The sequence below is a fragment of the Vitis vinifera genome, chromosome 17 (assembly GCF_030704535.1).
Source record: "Vitis vinifera cultivar Pinot Noir 40024 chromosome 17, ASM3070453v1".
Classification (NCBI taxonomy): Eukaryota; Viridiplantae; Streptophyta; class Magnoliopsida; order Vitales; family Vitaceae; genus Vitis; species Vitis vinifera.
The window spans coordinates 5,650,700-5,671,068 of record NC_081821.1 but is presented as its reverse complement, the minus strand read 5'-3'; the positions used below and the strand labels follow the sequence as shown (position 1 = coordinate 5,671,068).

Sequence of the window (20,369 nt, the reverse complement as noted above, 5' to 3'; positions counted from 1 at the left end):
CCATATGGCTCATGAGCATTATCCCCACACAAATTGGATAAGCGGTCAATATCTTCTACTTCAAAAAAGACACCTTTAAGCTCTTATAATCATCGTCTTTGAGCTTTAAAGTTCATCCTACTAATATTAGGTCTTTATTCTCCTATTTCAAAGGGTTTGAAAGAGGCTTTAAATACTCCTTTTATCTCTACCTCCTCAACTAACCATTCTCTAATTACTCTAACTTTGGCAAAAAAGTTTCTTTTACTTTATGCATTGGTCCTTTTGTGAAGAATTTTGTGTTTTTATTCTGTTTTTTAGCTAGATTTCTCTTAATTTCTAACTCCACATAATTTCTTCCATTGACACTCGCTAATCTCCTTCATTGCAACTCTTTTGGGCTCTGCCTCTACAACCAAAAGGATTACTTCTCTTTCCTTAGAATCTCAAAAGTTTCTTCTACTACATGCTTATTTTATGAAGAATTTGATGTTTTTATTCCACCATTGCCTAGAACAATAGAAAAGACATTAGAAATTAATTTTGGTACAACACTCTAAGTTAAACCCAAAATTGATCTTCCCACTCTTCCAATACTAAGATTGGTCCAGCCTATACCATGTGAATGGTCCTCCACCTCTTTTATTCTAACCCAACCTCTTTATAGAAAAATGAATGTACATGTGAGAACCCCTCAACTACCCTAACAAACCATATAATCACATTATAAGTGGTAAAAGTCAAGCCAAGATTTCATCAATATTAAGCAGGAGTTCAAAAGGGAATCATGGCCAAGAATGATTTCAAAAATGATTTGAAAGGGCTAAAGTGATTCCATTTCACTTTAAGAAGTTAGTGTTTAAAAGATTGGGAATGGAATTTCACTTTAAAACCGCCTATAATGTAAAAACAATTTGAGTTTTATGCAGAATGATATGATTTTGACTTTAAAATCACTCAGACTTAACTTATATGTCACAATTGATTTTTAAAGGTAACAAGCTGAATTTCTCTCATAGAAAAACCAAGGATATTGTTTTGGTAGTTTTTAATTTATAAAACATATTTAGAATTTTTTTTAATAGAGAATTGGTAATGCATTTTATTAGTTAACTTTGTTTGTTTCTTACTAATTAGATTTAATATACTTTCTTATACCATAATCGTTTTAATACAACTTCACACTTCATCAAATTTGGATTCAGATTGCTAGATTCGTAAAATGTAAGTATGTAATTGTGATTGGTCAAATTTTTAAAATGACTAATACAAGAAACTAAGAAAAGAATAGTTTATATTTTCCTTTTTTATTTTAAATTTTCTTTGGTAGGTTTTAAAATTGAGTTTGAATTGATATTTGATTTTAAAATTGTGTTTCTATATTTGACTTTAAATAGGATCTCTTTAATATTTTATAATTTCATAAGTCTCCATAATTCTAGAAAATCTTTTATAAATATAAATAGAATTATGTTATTTAAAAAGAAGTAATGAGTTTTCAAGAACCTTAACGTTTGGTATATGGAACTGGAAATAAGAATATAAATTTTGTTTCCGTTCCTATTTCTCATTAAATGTGAATGAATTTGGTAATTAATGCATATAGGAATATAAGATTGGAATAATTATTTGTTTTCATTTGAATGTTAAATATCAATAAGAATGTGAATGAAAAATAAATAAATTGAAAATCATTGTATATATAATTGAAAATAATTTTTTATTTTCATTTTTAAAAGAATTCTCACACCACACATAATTTAAAATATTTTTCTTATTTTAATTTAAAAGAGAACATCTTTGACGGTTGCTAAATACTGAAAACTTATTTGGATTTGTGATGTAAAAACAAAATTATTTTTAAAAATTAGTATCAATGTTTGGTTGTTGTGTTTAAAAATGGTATTAGCAATTATAAATTATAAATTATAAATTATTATTATTAAATTTTAGGAAAATAAATGAATTATACTTTTATAATATGTTAAGATTCATATTTTGAGAATGTGTTTTTACTTTTTATAGATATTAATTTATGATTATATCATAATATTATTACTCATATATTTATTAAAATTATTTATTTTTTAAATACAAAGTTATTTTTATTTTTAATAAGACTTGAATTAAGTATGTTTCATATTATATAAATTTAATTTAAAATTTATTTTTTACAAAATCAAAATAAAAAATTATTTTTAAAAACAATTTATGTAATTTTTATTTTATTTTTTAAGATAAAAATATCCTCTCCTGGGATGAATTGAAGTCCCGTTAATAAGTGAGATTTCAATTCATTTAGAATCATTTTTTTATTTCATTTTCACTGTCATTCAAGTTGTCCAAACATGAGAATGTATGAGAAAATGAATGGATGATCATTCTCACTCCTTATTAGCAAACATACCTTAAAAGAGTATAGCTATTCATCAAAGGTTGATTTTCCAACTCTTAAATTTTCAAAACTCTTGAAGGTAACTTTCCACTTTAACAATGATAAAAAATCTCATAATGAAACTTTGATAAAGCTCTCGATGGATCCATTAATGAGCATAGGGGGAGGGTTGCATCGGGGACATGGAAAATGAGTGTAGATATAGTGATATAAGATTTTAAGGAGTAAATGCATCTGATCAAGTAAAATTATATATTATTTTCTCATAATTAGTGGATTATTTAGCAGTTAAGAGAACACTTAAATTTTTTTATACTTAGTAGATTATTAGATAGTTTTTTTTATATTATTGTGTTCATTTGTGTAATTGATTTTATTTATATTTGCATGAAATTGATTACTTTCATTTCAAGACTAAACATTAAATCTTTTTCAAAAATAAATATTTGGAATTTGTTTCAAAAACATATTGTTTGTTTGGGACAAACTTGAAGTGTTTTTATTTATTTTTTTTGCATAATGTTCTCAACAACAATTGAAAAGTTGAAGAATACTTAAAACATTTTTACATTTTATAAGTGGACAATATCTTTATAAAAAATAAGGTAAGAAAATTGAATCTCGTATTCAAATCCCAAATAGAATTTTGTTCTTGAAAACAATCCACAATTATTTTTAAGAAATGTTTTAAAAAATGTTGTCAAATAAACATTAAGAAGTTGTTAGGTAATTGATTTTTAAAATAGTCTTCTATTATCTAAAAAAAACAAAAAACAAAAAAAATGTTTGACAATAAAAAAAATTAAAAATAGAAAACATAATGTTTTCAAATAATATCTTTTAATTGTTTTATAAAAATTGTTTTAAAAAATAATTATATAAATATGAAGAATAATTAAAAATAAAGCATTACATATAAAAATTATTTTTAAAATATTTAAAAACATAAAAAAACAAGTTAAAAATATTTTAAGTTTCTAAATAAACTTTTATTTTACCAAACATTATAATAAAAAACTGTTTTTTAAAACTATTTTAAAAAACACTTCTTAAATAGAACCTAAATTTTCTTTTTACTATCATGGCAAAACAAATTCTCTTTTCTCTAACAAAATCGAAATGAAATCAAGATTGAAATCAAAATCTCCATGTTCTGAAAATGCTTTAGCAATTCCTACCATCCAAGTGCTTCGGTTTCCATCCTTTTTTTTTTTTTTTCTCATTTATCCCATATATCAAAAAATGGTTTTCTAGACCAATACTCAAAAATTGAAAACTATCAATTATTTTTTGAAACAAAATTCTGTTTGCAAATTTAAATATGAAAAACACTTTTTTCAACTTATTCTCAATAAATATTTACGCCTGTTGTCCTCACTCCTCACTGTTGCTTCTAACAAGACCATTACCTAATGAAGTATCTGTCTGCTTTGAACAAGTAGTATGAATTGAAATCAGAGGACCCTCAAACAGGTGCATCAATTCCAAACATTCACTTACATTAAACATTTGCAAACAAGAATACAAAAGATGGGACACAACGAGTTTGATCTTGGTGGAATGCAATAATAATTATCAACAATGTAGAAGCTACTATCCCACTATTGAGCCTACAATATAAATAGGCGAAGGGGCTAGTGAGCAACTGCTCCAACAGGAGCTCCAGCAATCCTGACATCTGGACTTGCCCTGCTGACATCCATATTATGGTTTTTGAAAACAAATGATTGAAGATGTAATCTTGAATTGGCTGCAAGTGCAATAGATTCTTCATCTTGGTTTTCTTTGGCAGCTGCGACTGCAGCAACATAAGCTTTTCTTGCCTCCTCCATTTTCTGTGCCCCTATCTCATCCAGATCATCCTGTTCACACCCATCGATGGTCTAATTAGAATAACACAACCACCAACAATGGGTTCTTGCCATTGTCTCCCAGAAACCTACTGGCCAAGTTAATTGTGATGATCTAATTAGAGGCAAAAAGTATTTTGTTTCCCCTAATCATTTTACTTGTTTAAAGCTATGTGAAAATATGCATAATTATGGAGGTATTGATAGTTAACCGTCTCGTCCTAAGAGTTGCCTATTTTATTTGTCTACCAGATCATGAACAATAAGAGATGATGAAAAACGAAAACCAAGATGGGGGATCATGAGCTTACAATTGGAGGAAGATGACCTAAATGATATGGCGTGATATCATAGCTTTCGGAACGTATAGTGGAATCATTCTTTGTCAAGCCTTCAAATAAAAGCATAAATGATGAAATATCTGCCTGCATGGATTCTAGATCTTCCTGGAGCTTCTCCACTTTCCTGTTGGATGTCATTGCTTCCCACTGTATCTTTTCCAGGGCTGCTTGTTTGTCGGCAAGCTTGATCTGTGAGAAAGGGCAGCTATTAATTACGAGGAGAGATGGATTCACAACAAACAATCAAGAAAGACACATAAACCACGTGCTGACCTATTAGAGTGGTGAAACTACTTTGTTCTTTCAGAAGAAGAGACAAGACTGCTAGTTGAAAGTTTAAAGATGTTCACACAACATCCCAATGGGTGATGGGGGCATAAACAGGCAATTTCTCTTAAGTCAATTTCGCAAAGTTCATACATGCCAATTTTATCTTATTCAAACTCAACCAAGCTTCTAAGGACCTAGACTGCTGTCCAAGGCTCAGCAATTGGACTCTATGTGGTACAAGGCCAAGCACAGGCTGCCAGAGTTTAAGGAATTCCCTTTTGTCATGTTCTTGCTCTCCTCACTTTAGTAGTGCGTATTTATTGTATTTATAGATGAGTTCAATATTGTCAGTTTTGTTTCAAGGCTGTCGGATTAGGATAGGCTCCATATACTGTGCATGTAAATGATTCCTTTTTTCTGTTTGTCACTAGGTGTGATTGAACTGCAGAGCCTATTGTTAGTTTGATTTAGATTTTTAACCCATTCCCTAATACTCTTAAGCTTTTGGGAACTATTAGCTCAAAATGATATCAGAACTTGGGTTCCTAGAGGTCTTGAGTTTGAGCCCTAGCCCATACTCATGGTATCACTAGACACCTGAGGTACATATTAGACATGAGTGGCAGCCTCAAATTTTCAGGCCCTTCTAGTGGATTCTTGTACTTGCTTTAAAGAAAAAGAAAAAAGCCAAACATTTTGTAACCATGATTTCATTCACTGTTGATGTTATAGTATCATGGATGTCATAAGACTACAGTCTTTCACGTTTGATGGCTGTGGTCAATGAAGGTTGATTTAAGGCTTAATTAAGTTATTGGATATGTGTAAAATAGATTGATTTGGTAACAACTTGCAACAGACTATATAACATCTTATATGGCACATAATTCTAGCTGAGGCTATGCCAGCTACCCTCACCTCAAGATTTTAACAACCAAATACACACAAATACAAAATCAACAATGTCCACCCAATGAATTCATTATTGCATAATAAAGAATCCAATTTCCAGGCTGAAGGTAATCCAAGCCAGTGTTTAAAGACCAGGCCAAATTAGACCAGCTCATGTTGAGACTGAGTCAATAACAATTCTGAGGCAAAATTAGTAAATACATAGAATCTTACTGTAAACCATTATCTTACTCGAATATTCTCTAATCTGATTTTTTTTCTCCTAAATTTAATTTATCTAAATAACTAACATTTCAGGGTCAAGAACTAAGCCATTGAACTAGAGAAAACACAGAGACAAGTGAAGAGAACACTTTTTTTCCTGATCAAATCCTGTCTCTATGCATTATTCCTCCTGTTTACACTTGTGTGCACACACATAAACGAATATATACCATTTTAAATCTCCCCAAAATCAATAAAATACTTGCACAAAATTGCTTACAACATGGAAAAAAGAAAAAACCAAATCATTTATGACAGTACCTTACAACAAAAACATAACAAATGGAAACAACAAAAAGGCAAGAATTTATGTTACATAATATAGAAAAGTAAATGCAATACACATAAGATATTTTAAAGACATCCCGCTTTAAGGCCTCATCAAGGTTTAAAAATGAACTGTAAGCTCTATAAAGTCTAACCGAAATTCCAAAAGAATTAGAAATATATATAAGCACCAAAGGCTATTATTGACAAACCATACAAGCATCTGGCACTAGGATTTTTTTTTTTTTTTTTTTTAAGCAGTCCCTTGCAACTAGTTTTTTAAGCATCTTGCCGAAGGCGATTAAGGAAGCACTTCTGGTAGAGGTGGCTAGGTTTTCAAGTGTGTTGCTTCCTTCTGCTTCTTCGGGGGGGAGGGGGGGGTCCCTTATTCTTCTTCTCGCTCTCCTACTTTGGGAGCTGTGATGATTGTGGCTTGCTCAGAGTGGCTGTCGTCAGGGGAGTTTAATGTGGAGACATTTCCTAAGTGTCCTTGAAGGTGGTTCTTCCACATGGGAGCCTGCTGGAGCTTACCGAGTGTTTGGGAAGGAGGTTAAGAGAGTAGATGGTGGCTCAGTCAAGGAAGGTTATAGGGGTTGAGAACAAGTTGTTGGAGTTCATTAGGTTTTTAGGAATGCTTATAGAGAGTTTCAAAAAGGAGGTTTTGGCCTTATTTAAAAGATTGGAGCCTCGAAGGGGTAATAGAGGTTCGATTTCGAGGAGTAGGAGGAGGTTCAAACCCCTGTTGAGAGGGGATAGAGAGCTAAGGAAGTCGTCATGTTCAATTAATTATGATGAGGCTTCAATCAGGGAGAAAAGGAGACATAGGAGTGGATGGGAGATTGTTGCAGTTAGTTAATGAAGTTAAAGATCCTTCTTTGGAATGTTAGGAGAGTTAATGATGGAAACAAATGAAAGATTTTAAAATCCTTAATAAAGTCTTAGAGAGCCAATCTAGTTTGTTTGCAATAAACTAAAGTTCAAAAGATGACGACCCGATTGGTGAGGAGCTTGGGGGTAAGCAAATTTCTTAATTGAAGAGCGTTGGAAGCTAAGGGCGCTTTAGGTGGTGTAGTGGTGTTCTGGGATGATAGGGTTCTAGAGCTTACAGAGGTGGAGGTGGGTGCTTTCTCCATTTCTAGCCATTTCAAGAACTGTGAGGACAGTTTCAAGTGGTTGTTTACAAAGGTGTGTGATCATGTTCTCAGGGAGGAAAGAGAGGCCTTTTAGGTTGAGTTGAAGGGTATCGGGGGTTTGTGGAATGACCCTTGGTGTGTTGGAGGAGACTTCAACATAGTTAGATTCCCTAAGGAAAAGAGGAATTGCTCTTGGTGCTTTCCATCTAGGAGACGTTTCTCAAAGATAATAGAGGAGTTAAATTTACAGGATTTGCCTTTGATTAAAGGTCCTTTTACTTGGTGTGGGGAGTTGAATAATTGTTTTGCTTTGAGACTGGATAGGTTCCTTATATCTAAAGATTAGGAGAGCCACTTCAACAATATCCTAGAGAGTGTTCTCCCCAAACTAGCTTATGATCATGTCCCAATTTTGTTAAACGATGGCAAGATGAGAAGGGGTAGAACTCCTTTTAGGTTTGAGAACATGTGGCTAAAAGAAAAGGGTTTCATAGAGCAAGTTAAACTTGGTGGACAAGTTATATGGTTAGAGGTTCCTACAGTTTCGTGTTGGCTTGGAAGTTGAAAGAGTTGAAAAAGGATTTAAAAGTGTGGAATAAAGAGGTGTTTGTTTCTATCTTAGCTAGAAAGGAAAAGGCCTAGAAGTGGATTGGTTTTTAGGATCAGAGGGAGAGGGATTATGTCCTTGGTATTGAAGAGGGAGAGATTAAGAGGTGTGTAATGGAAGAGAATAACAAATGCACATTGATGGAGGAAATCTCTTGGAGGTAGAAGTCTTAGCTTTATGGTTAGATGAGGGAGATAGGAAATACTAGTTTTTTTCGCAAGATGGCTAATGCTCACAAAAAAAGAAATTATCTTGGCTAGAATTAGAGTGAACAAGGTTTGGCTTTTCAAGGATGCAGAGATTAAGGTTGGTGTTGTGAACCCTGTATGCTTTGGGTTGGCCTTTGGGCTGCCATTTATTCTTTATTTATATAATATTTTTTTTATGCTTTTACCTATAAGAAAAAGGTTGGTGTTGTGAATGCATTCCGTAGTCTTTCCTTCGGGATTAGGGGTTGGAGACCTAGTAATAGTATACTGGATTTCTCTAGTTTAAAGAGTGCTAAAGTGAGGGGTTTGGAGGCTCCATTCTCATAGGACAAAGCTCCCAGGCTAGATGGTTTCACTTTCACTTTTTAGCAACTATGTTGGGATTTTGTTAAGTTGGAGGAAATGGGCTTCTTCAAAGAGCTCTTTGAGCAAAATTCCTTTGTAGGGAGGCTAAATGCTACTTTCTTGGATCCAATTCCGATGAAAAGGGGTGCAAATGATTTGAAAGACTTTAGATCCATTAGTTTGATAGGGAGTTTGTATAAGCTTTTAGCCAAAGTGTTGGTTAGAAGGCTTAAGTTGTTGGCAAAGTAGAATATGATTTTAGCATGCCTTTTAGGGAAGGCAATGGGGCGGGTCATTTTGGGTACCCGCCCCGTCCCGTCCCTAATGGGACGGGATATTATTTTTCTAAAAGGGTATGGGACGGGTTTGGGATTTTTTTTTAAACCCGGGGCGGGTTCGGGTATTGCTCCGCCTCGCCCCGCCTCGATTATATATAAAATTAAAATTAAAATTTAATTTAATTTAAAATTATTTTAATTTAATTTTTATTTTATTATTTTTAATATATAGATAATAAAAAATTATTTTTAATAAAATAAGTTATAAAAAATATAATAATTTAATTATTTATAAAATATATTTATTTCAATATAATTAAAAATTTTAAAAGTAATTTAAAAAAAATTAAAATTAAAATTAAATAAAAAGTTAAACGGGGCGGGTATGGGAATGTAGCATACCCGTCCGCCCCGCCCCATTTAATTTTTTAAATGGGACGGGGATGGGAATTGCTTTAAATAAACGGGGCGGGGTTGGGAGGGGGGCGCCCCGCCCCGAACCCGCCCCATTACCATCCTAATGCCTTTGTTGAGGGAAGGCAGGCTTTAGAAGCTGCCCCAATTACAAACAAGGCTATTGATTCAAGATTAAAGAGCTCTACTCTTGAAATCATTTATAAGCTTGATATAAAGAAGGCTTATGATCATGTTAATTGAAGTTTTCTTTTGGAAGTTATGTAGAAAATGGATTTTGGGCAAAAGTGGGTTGGTTAGATAAAATGGTGTATGTCTTCAGCTCTCTTCTCAATGTTATTGAATGAGAACCCCACTGACTTCTTCCAAAGCGAGGTTTGAGGTAAGGAGACTCCCTTTCTCCTTATTTATTTGTCTTGGCAATGGAGGCTTTTAGTTAGTTGTTTGTGAAGGCAAGGGAAGGAGGTTCCATTTCTGGTTTCTCAGTAGGAAGGAGTAGTTGGCTAGTTGAGGCATCTCATTTTTATATGTTGATGATACTATCATTTTTTGTGAGGCTAATGTAGAGCAATTTTGAATTGGACTCTCATGTGGTTTAAGGCAATTTCTAGGTTGAAAGTCAATATGGAAAAGAGTGAGCTAATCTCAGTGGAGAGGATTGATAATCTGGATGAGTTGGCAGTTGTTTTGGGTTGTCAAATAGGGTGTCTCCCCTTTACCTATTTAGGTCTCCCATTGGGAGGCTCTTTTAAGTCGGCAAATGTGTGGGGAGCAATGGAGGAGAGAGTTTAGAAAAGATTAGCCTTATGGAAAATATAATACTTGTCAAAAGGTAGGAGGCTCACTCTCATTAAAAGCACCCTGTTTAGCCTTCCTATCTATTGCATGTCTTTATTAGTGATTCCAAGAAGGGTAAGTTTAAGACTCGTAAAGGTTCAAAGAGATTTCTTGTGGAGTGGAGGAGTTTTAGAGAAAAAAACTCATCGAGTTGGGCTTAAGGATGAAAACATCAGGAATATTGCTGATTTTTTGTTGAAATATTTGAGCCCGAATCTTGATGCTTTAAGCAAATGGTCCATGCCACTAGACCAAATTTCCTTTTGTGTTACTTAAGCACATGGAAATATATATATAAACAAAGATAAGTTTTTATTAATAAAAGAAAGAGAGAAGCATGAGGAATCCTCCTCATAGAATACAAAACCTAATAAAAGAATGTGTATATATATATAAATTATATGCATATCGTTCCATATATTATAAATATAAAACAAATAAGTTAATTTTAATTATCTTACCATGTCTTTTGTATAATAATTAAATATAAGCCAAATATAAATTTATAAATAAAATTATCAATATTTTTAAATTAAAAAAATCTTATATATATCATCATTTCTTTTATATTCTACAATATATACAAATTAAGTATATTATTATTTATTGAGTATATCTACCTAATGTTACAAATTTATTATACATATATCAACTTTTTCATTAAAACAATCATATATATATATATATATATATATATATATATATATATATAATCGTTTTTCTATCATTTTTCATTAGTTTTCATAACATCTATTGAGTTTTAATCAATTTTTGTCCCACCAATATTTTTTGCCAAAATTTTCACTGATATTTCCTAATATATCCATAATATCCAACTACTGTTATATCCATTAAAACCGATATTTTCATCCTTGGTTAGACTAAAGTGTGCTTAGATAAGAAAAAAATGGTCTTGGTATTAGAAATCTCTCTGTTCTCAACATGGCACTTTTGGGTAAGTGGGGATGGAGGTTCGTTCACCTTTGAAAAGGAATCTTTGTGGAAGCAAGTGATAATTGAGAAGTATGGGGAGGACAAAGGAGGTTGGAGTTCGAGAATGCCCAAAGAAAGGCTATGGTGTTGCCTTTTCGGAGGCTATAAAAAAAAAAAAGGAGGTTTTTAAAAGAAAAATCTGTTTCTTTGTCAACAATGGAAGGAGAATCAAGTTTTCGTTGTACAAGTGGTGTGGTGACACATCGGTAAAAGAGTTTTTCCCTACCTTATTCGCCATTGCTATCTCAAAGGATTCATGGGTAGCAAATTTGTGGGAGAAAGATGGGAACCTGGGTCATTGGTGTCCCAGTTTCTCCAAACAGTTCCATGATTGAGAGTTAGAGATGATGGAGGCCTTTCTGCAGAAGGTCCAAAAGCATTCAATTAGGCCTAATCTAGAGGACAGAATGACTTGGTCAAGTTCAAGGAATGAAAAGTTCTTCGTTAAAACTTTCTACTCTTTTTCTGGACCTAGAGGATTCGGAGGCCTTCCTAGCTAGAATTGTTGGGAATCCATGGGTCCCAAGGAGAGTTGGTTTTTTGCATGGGAAGTTACTTAGGAAAGAATCCTAACTTTAGACCGGTTTCAAAAGAAAGGGGATGTCTTAAGTCAATAGATGCTTTATGTGTAAAAGGGAGGAGGAATCCATTGACCGTTTGCATCTTCATTGTGGTATAGCTTGTCTTCTACAACAGTTGGTTTTTTCCTTATTTAGGTTACAATGGATGATTTATTCTTCAATTAGGTTGATGTTACGAAGATGGAAGGGAGCTTAAGTAGGAAAAAGGTGGAAGAAAGTTTGGTTAGCTGCCCCTTTGTGTCTTTTTTGGACCATTTGTCGCAAAAGAAATCAGAGGGCTTTTGAATATGTAGATTTTTCATATCATTTGCTAAAATCCTCTTTCCCACTTTCCTTTTTGAATTATGTTAGGACTCATATAGATGGAAATTCTATGTTTTTCATTGATTTTATCTGTTGGTTAGGAGCTAAGTAATTGTTGGGCAGGTGGTACTTTCCTTTCTTTGCCCCCTTTCTTCCTTTTTTTTTTTTTTTTGTCTTTTTTACCTTGGTTCCTTTTTGTATACTCCCGGTGTACTTTGGTGAACTTTAGCCTTTCTGTTTTGTACCACCCTTTCCTTTTCTATATATATACCTATATTTTCTGGTTGCTTATCAAAAAAAAAAAAAAAAAAAACCCTTTCCAATAATTAAATAACCAATGATGAAGGCAAAGGGGAAATCATGAGATAAGATCATTTCTGCATTGACTTTGCATAGACACTTTTGTTAGGAATTTCCCACCTAGAAACCAGATGAATGATGCTGAGTAGCTATTTCAAAAGTGCTATTCAAATGAGAGGCATTTTCAAACAGAACTAGGGTCTTCCAAGAAGTTCCTGTACCTGAGGACAAGAATCTCCTTAATTTGCAAGACTTAAGAATGAGCCAATTAATGGCCTACTGAATTTACTAAAGACCAAAGATCTCCCAACTTATTCAAAGAAGTGCTAGGTAAATAAAAGGTCACCTTAAAGACCTAAGATCTCCCATCTTATGAAGGCTAGCTGCATAAAAAGTTCTATAGACTCTCACCCCTGAAGAGCCTGAATTTCCCAACCTTCTAAGCTCCTCCAAACATAAGATGCCATACAATGCAAACTTCAGTAGCGAACATATAATACCACACCCTTTAGCTGCCTCAGTCTATTTTCTTATATCCATATCGATGATTTGGTTTCACTAGGCATTGCAGTACAATGACATGATGCATGCATATAATCATGCTAAAAGGATGACCACAACAAAATAGCAAGTCACAAGTTACAATCATATTGTAAAACAAAGACATTCATTCAACTAACAGATAGACAAAAGCAATAGCATACCTTCGCATCAGAAAGTTGTAGTTGAGTAGATTTAATTAAAGAGTCCTTTTCTGCTACCTGTTGCTTCAGTTCATCTAGTTTATCATGAACAGCAGACATCTGGCTCTTTGAAATCTCTGCTGATTTCAGGAGTTCATCTTTCTCTGCTAATTTCCTCTGTAAATCCTCCACTTGTTCCCTCAATGCAATAAGCTCTTCTTTGTCCTTCTCTGATGCCACAGCCCTAGAGGAGAAAAGTGAGAAGCCATCAGCACATCCATCTTGGTTATTGCTACCATTCCTTCCCTGGTCCTTTTCTCCATGGTCCCTTCGCTTTTTTGTGGGGATAGATTGAGCTGTATTTCTCCCTTTCAGTTCAGAAAACTGCAACAAAAGAAAAGTGATGGTCAACAGTAAGAGAACCTCTATTGAGCTGGCATGGAACCTTCATGGGCTAGAAAAGCCAAAAAGCTTGGAGGACCACTCCTTTGTGTCTATTTTGGAAGAAAAGAAACATGAGGGCTTTTGAAGACTCCGAACAATTAGAGCAAGCAATTAAGCTATCTTTCATGAATTTTTGATTGGGTGCATATAGATGACCAGTCTTTAACTATTTTAGGTTTTGTTAATTGGATTAGTTCTAAGTAACGATAAGGTTTTTTTTTTTTTTTTTGCTTCTTACTTTTTCTTCTCACTGTCCTTGTTTTGGAGACAAATGTATACATCGTGTGTACTTTGTTGCGCCTTTTATTTTGGTGCTTTCTATATATAATCCTCTTGCCTATCAAAAAAAGGCTTTATGTCAGCATTTGCAGCCCTGCAATGCTATCATGATGCTCAAGCAACAAGAATGAAGGGACTTGTATAATCACTCATCTGAATTCTACATCCTTTTTCTTATAGGCTTTTTGATAGGCAACTGAATGCTACATCTTAATCTTCTATTTTCAATAATTATCATACACTGAATAGAACAACAAAAAATTACAAATGACCATGAGTGCACACTCTTCTCAAACAAAAACACCAACATTTTGCTCTTATTTCCACATAGCATTCTATGACAGTGTAGACATAAAAAATAAATTCTATGTCGAACTTCTTAATTTTTTTAGACTCCATACCAGCATTTCGTTTAGCAAGCATACTAACATTTGTCTCACATTAGATTTCCAACTCCATACCCCTTCAACGCTCTTACATGCCCTAACAATCAGGTGTTTTGTGTTTTTCTGAAAAAAGTATCTCAATATCTATAATGCATCATCTTCTCAACATGTTGGCAAGGGAGCCACTGCACTTTACTTCCAGTAAAAGAAATAATAATCAATAAGTAAACATTTCCAATGACTTCAATTATACATCATTAGAGCCCAAGCGCCCTTCACATTATCATATTTTGCACCTTAATCGCACCAAAGTCAGAAAAAATAAACAAAAGAAACATTGCCCACTGGTAACCAAGAGACATAACGTAAAGTTTTGGGGGAAAAACCATAATTCAACCCAAGCAACGCATTATTTCGATTAAACTGAACATAAAATGCCAAAGCTTTCACAAAAATGAAAACGATGTATAAATTAAAACCCTAGATCAGAGCTCTTACCCTCCTGGACAAAGATTCTCTTGAAGGCGTCTTGGTGTAGGTGACTGCACCAACTCGGGTGAACGAACTGCTCGCCTTCCGATCCTGGCCAAATTCAAATTTTAGAAATAAAACAGGCAACAATCCCCTGTTTGGTTGCTGAGAAAATGAAAGAAAGAAAAAGAAATTACTTCTTTAACCCTTAAATTTCTCATCTTTAGTATCCAAAACCCCCGCTCCACTGAGCTATTACACCACCAGCCCACTCTTTTTGGGTTAAAAAAACACAAAAGACCCCTTCCAAATTTTCCTGAATTTATTTATTTATTTTTCCAAAATCTCCGAAAGCAAACAAATTCGGAAAGAGATTAAAAACCCTAAAAGAAAAGAGCGGAGAAAGAACTGACAATGAGAGACTGAACGAGAGGGACGATCTCGACGAGGTCGTTAAAGAGGAGTCTGTCAACATTGGCAGCAGTTCCGGCGGCGGAGGCGGAGGACAAGGAGGACTGAGTCCGGCGGTGAATCGGAGAGGAGTTGTCATCGCCGGAAAGCCAGGATTTGGGGTCTCCTAGACTTGAGTTGTCGTGTAAATCCATGAAATGTTGTGGTTCGAACATTGTTTTCCTCAATCCAACGATGGATTTGATCCTTCCGAGGACTGTCTGTGTGAGACTGGCTGAAGAAGGAGGCGAGACTCGCTGGAGACTTGTTTTTTGAATTTCCTTCTCCTTTTCCTTGTTCCTTATATTTAATTTTTCTCCCTTTTCCTTTTTTTTAACGGCCGGCTTGGATTTGGATCTTCAACGTAACTCAAAAGGAAATGGATATTTACAAGAATGCCCTCGGATATCTGACAAACTGGCAGGAGGATTCAAATTTAATTCTACAGAGAAAGCGATGTCAAAATCATGATTAATTAACATCTAATCAAATAATAGATGTGGCTATAAATTTTCCAGCCAAGAGCTTGGAGCGTGCGTTTGAAAAGCAAATAATTGTCTTTGCTTTCACAGCATATACTTAAAAAGAAAAAAATGGGACATGAGAAGTGTTTATTTTGTTGTCTTGACTCTTAATCCATTTTCTTTACGCCAATTCTCCTAATCTTCCCCAACCATGCTGCTTTCCCTTTTTATTTTTATTTTTTGAAATCTAAAGTGAGGAAGATGGGATGAAAAGGGAAAAGAGATGGGGGGAGGAGGAGCGGAAGGGATGATTATGTTTTTAGGATGGGGATGGGTAAGCTCCAAAAAGAAAAAGATAAAAATGTTCTTAGTTCATATAGAGAGAGAGAGAGAGAGAGAGAGACAGAGTTTTATCCCTTTAAATCCAAAAATTTTCCTATTCGTTTCAAAGCATGAAATGTGAATTTTTTACCCAAAAATATCATAATTTTCCAAAAAATAAAAATTATTCTTATAAAATGTCCAATTATTCATATTTCTTTCACTTTCCTTCACCTAGTGAAATTCATTAAAGGTTGAGAGTGAATACTTAAACCAAAACCAAAAAATAAAAATAAAGGTAATATTACAAAATAAACACCCCTTTGTATCTAATTTAATTAAAAAATTTATTATAACTACTTGCATCCAATTATATAAATATTATCAATTTTAGACATATTAAACAAATAAATACCCTTTATGAGGTCAAATAAACTCTCATATATCAGTTCTGATATCATTTGTAATGATCCACACTCAATCGTATAGATATTATTTGCTGTATACCAAAATTGATCATCATAACTTTAAAAAGGGTTTACTTAATTAAAAGGAGTCCATACTTATATAATGTTAAAAATTTTATCTCATATCCGATATAGGACATCACATTCATTTTATAGATTAATAAACAGAATAAAAACAAATACACAAATTAAACATATGATGATGTGTAAGATGAGAAATTGTAATATTACCTTTATTTATATGATATGGAGTTTAGTAATGTTGAGTGCATATAGTGGAAAGTTTGGTATGCAAATCAAGTTTGAATTTAGGTTAAGGCAAGGAGTCATGATCATGCAAATTGCAAAGGATGAAACATCATGCATAAGAAAAAGGTAAGGTATCAATGAATTATGGGTTGTCATGTTCCACTTGATGAAATTCTAAATGAACCCAGCATCATATAAAACTCATTCTCAAAGCAGAATTATATCTACATGTTCTTGCAAGTTAAGTGTGGTTAGGTGGTGCAACTCTACCGGAAAATGATCCTACATCTAAATTTGGAATTGAATGAATATTGGGAAAAATAAGGTCGAATTTATTTTGCCCATTTAACTTTTGGGACCTTATGCACACCCCATTTTGAAGTTATCTTGAAAAAAATATTTCCATTGTTTTTAGTATTCGAGAGTGTTTTCTTAAAATTAAAATGTTTGAAAAATTATTTGAAGTGATTTTCGAACAATCACTTTATAGGTAATTCTTTAAAAGATCACTTTTTTGTTACCAAAATTATAATTAAAACATTTTTTTAGTTTATTTTTTTGGGAAAATTGTGTTTTGGGCCCAGCTGGGCCCAAAAATTAATGTATGGTCCATATAAGTTTCATATTTAAGCCCAACACCCAATGAAAGAGTGGAAATTGAGAGTAAGGATATTATCTTTAAAAAATCCCTAAAACGCCCTTGACTATTAAATGAAAAAAGTAACCACTCACCTCACCTTTCTCGTTCTCTATTTGACTCTTTACCCTTCTCTCACCTATTTAATAGTGGAACCAACTTGAATTATTTTTCTTCCTCAAATATGAAAGATGGTTAAAAATTATTATTATCAAATATATTTTTGAAGTGAATAACTTTTAAATACCTCATCAAATATTTTTTTTTTTTTTCAAACTTACATAATATATAATAAATATTTTGTAAATATATTGAAAACTTACATAATATATAGTAAATATCATTCTTTATTTTAAACTTATATTATTTCTCATATATATTAAATAATTTTTAAACACCTCATAAAATATTTGTATTATTTGTTTACTCCAACTTGTAAATTAGATATCATCAAATATTATATTTTTTAAAAATTTATAGAACATATAATAAATACTTTTTAAATACATCATAAAATATTATTAATTTTTTTTTTCTAACTTGCAAATTAGACACATGGTGTTTATTATTTTTTCAAAAATTATGTAAACACTCGCATGCATATATATAATATTAATCAAGAAGACAATATTTTTAAGACTAATTTACCAACCTTCCAATAATTTTGAAAGTGTAAATGGGGTAATTGGCCGAATTAAAGTCTTCAAAAATATTCAAAATTTCTCCATTCCAAAATTACCTAATTGCTCTCCACACTAATCCTAAATATTTTTTAATAAAGATTTAAATATTTAAAACCATTAAATAAATACTTTCTTATTAAAGCAATTTTTTCAAAGTAATATGATAAAAATCATGAAATCTTCAAAACTATAATTACAACAAATATTTTTAATTTTAAAACTAATTTCATAATTTAAATTAATGATTTTAAAAAATAAAAATATTATAAAAATAATTTTTATTTATTTATAATTCCATTTAAATATGATTTTTTTAATCTCTATTGATAACAATGAAATTATGTTTATAAAGGCAAAATAGTAAAAATATATATTTCATTTAGTTTACTTATAATGAACAATTCTAACATAATTTATTTTAATTTTATTTCCTATGTGTTAATTTTTGTAGGGAATGTCTTAATGACATAGTTTGGTAAAAGAAGAAAAAAAAAACTATCAATAATCGTCTTAATGTCAAATTCAAGTTATTTAAAAATTGTATAAAACCTATTAGGAGCCTTGTACACCCTTGTACACTTAGCACATTTCCCTTGTACAGTTAGTGTAATACCCTTGTACAATGACACAAATTTCATATTTCTCATAAGTTATATGTTCATGTAGGTGTATTAATAATATTTTCAATGGTTTGGTTAAGAAAATGATGGATGACTTAGGATCAACTTTTTTTTTTCCCAAATATCATTATTAGGGAAAATATTAAAATTTTCATGTGAGAGTTAAATAAAATGCATGACATAGGCGTACAATCCTTAGGTGACAAGGAAAATAAAAAAGTGGTTTAGAATTGATTAAATTAATTCACAAAGGGTAATCTTGTACACTTTTGTACAATTAGTACATTTCTCGTTAGTGTAATACCCTTGTACAATGACACAAATTTTATATCCCTCCTAAGTTATGTATCCACATAAGAGTGTTTAACTATATTTCCAATGATTTAGTTGAGAAGATGGTAGATGATTTAAGGTCAAAATTTTTTTTCTCCAAATATTATTATTAGGAAAAATATTGGAATTTCCATGCGGGAATTAAATAAAGTGCATGACATATGTGTACAATTCGTGAGTGATAAAAAAAATAAAGGAATGACTCATAATCGATTATAATATTTCACAAATGGTAGCCTTGTACACCTTTGTACACTTAGTACATTTCCCTTGTACAGTTAGTGTAATACAATTGTACAGTGATGCAATAAATGAATAAATAAAATTTATTATTTTTTTATTTTCATATAAAAAAATAGTATTAAACAAGGTTTTCAATTTTCATTTTAAAAAATACTTTTCATTTTTTAATTAAAAATATTTTCAAAAAGAGACAATATAGAAAATAAAAATTATTTTTAAAAATAAAAAATAAAAACTAGAAAAATATTTTAAAACCAAACTCAAATATAATCTATATAATTTTTAACTACTTGTTTTCATCTAAAATAAGTAAATATACCTTTCAACCATTTTATATAAGAAAAATTCAATCTCTATTATGTATTGATATAATCCACTTCTAAAATTAGGTCATATGAAAACATTTTAATTGAGTACTTAAAATAAAAACTTTCCATCCATCCTCTTTCTTTCTTTTTCTTTTTCTTATTTTAATAAATTTTCAATTAATTCAAATCATTAAAATAAATTCTTAATAAACAAATTTGTAACATTTCATATAACTTATTACTAAAAGTCATGTTCAAAAAGTTATTAAAATAAGGAAGAAAGAAGATTAAAAAAAATTAAACTTTTTATTTTATAATAGTAAAAAAAAATTTAAAATACTTTTTAATATAAAAAAAATAAATAGTGAATATATTTATTTTAAATAGTATTTTAATCATTAAATTATTTACTTCTAAAATATAAAAGATAAAAATAAATGTAAAATGTAATTTTTATTTATTTAAATTAATATTTTTTTAGAAAGTATTTTCCAAAATAGTCTTTGAATCATTAATATAATTTTTGTTTATTTATAATTTAAAAATAAAAAAAATAATGTTGATTTTTCAATTATTTATAAAAAAGTTTAAAAAAATAATGAAAAATCTAAAAATGGTTAAATAAGAAAGAATAGTGACATGTGAAGGGTGGTAGAATAAAGACAAAAATGAGTCAAAGGGGGTATTTTTGTCTATTCCCATCTCATGTCCTTGTGATCAATTATGGGTGTTTGATGGACTCTTTATTAATTATCAAAACCAAATGGGTCTAAAGCCCAATTCTCCCTTTTTTTAATTATCAAGTGATTCTTTGTAAGAACATTTATGGCAAAAGAGTTAAAATATAATTCTCAGCCTATTCTTTAGTTTATTTTTAATTATTAAGTGATTCTTTAATAGAAAATTATTATTGTTATTATTATCTTGTTGGTAAAACCTCTTGGATAGAAAATTTGCTAAAATCAAGGAACTAAATCTCTTGAATTAAAAAACTAAAATTGGGGAATTTGAATCTTCACCTATAAATAGAGGTGTCTTCCATCAAATGGGGAG

At 31.5% G+C, this 20,369-nt stretch overlaps 1 protein-coding gene across 1 annotated transcript; it reads right to left on the bottom strand.

The window, feature by feature from the left end:
* Positions 1-3,800: 3,800 nt before the first annotated feature.
* On the bottom strand, positions 3,801-15,699 carry LOC100247402 (protein MICROTUBULE BINDING PROTEIN 2C). Its single transcript, XM_002273057.5, has 5 exons — positions 14,955-15,699; positions 14,569-14,652; positions 12,983-13,345; positions 4,536-4,754; positions 3,801-4,236 (listed from the first exon to the last, which is right to left on the bottom strand). The coding sequence occupies exons 1-5, from the start codon at positions 15,165-15,167 to the stop codon at positions 4,009-4,011; spliced, it is 1,107 nt and encodes a 368-aa protein (XP_002273093.1). The 5' UTR covers positions 15,168-15,699; the 3' UTR covers positions 3,801-4,008.
* Positions 15,700-20,369: the final 4,670 nt, after the last annotated feature.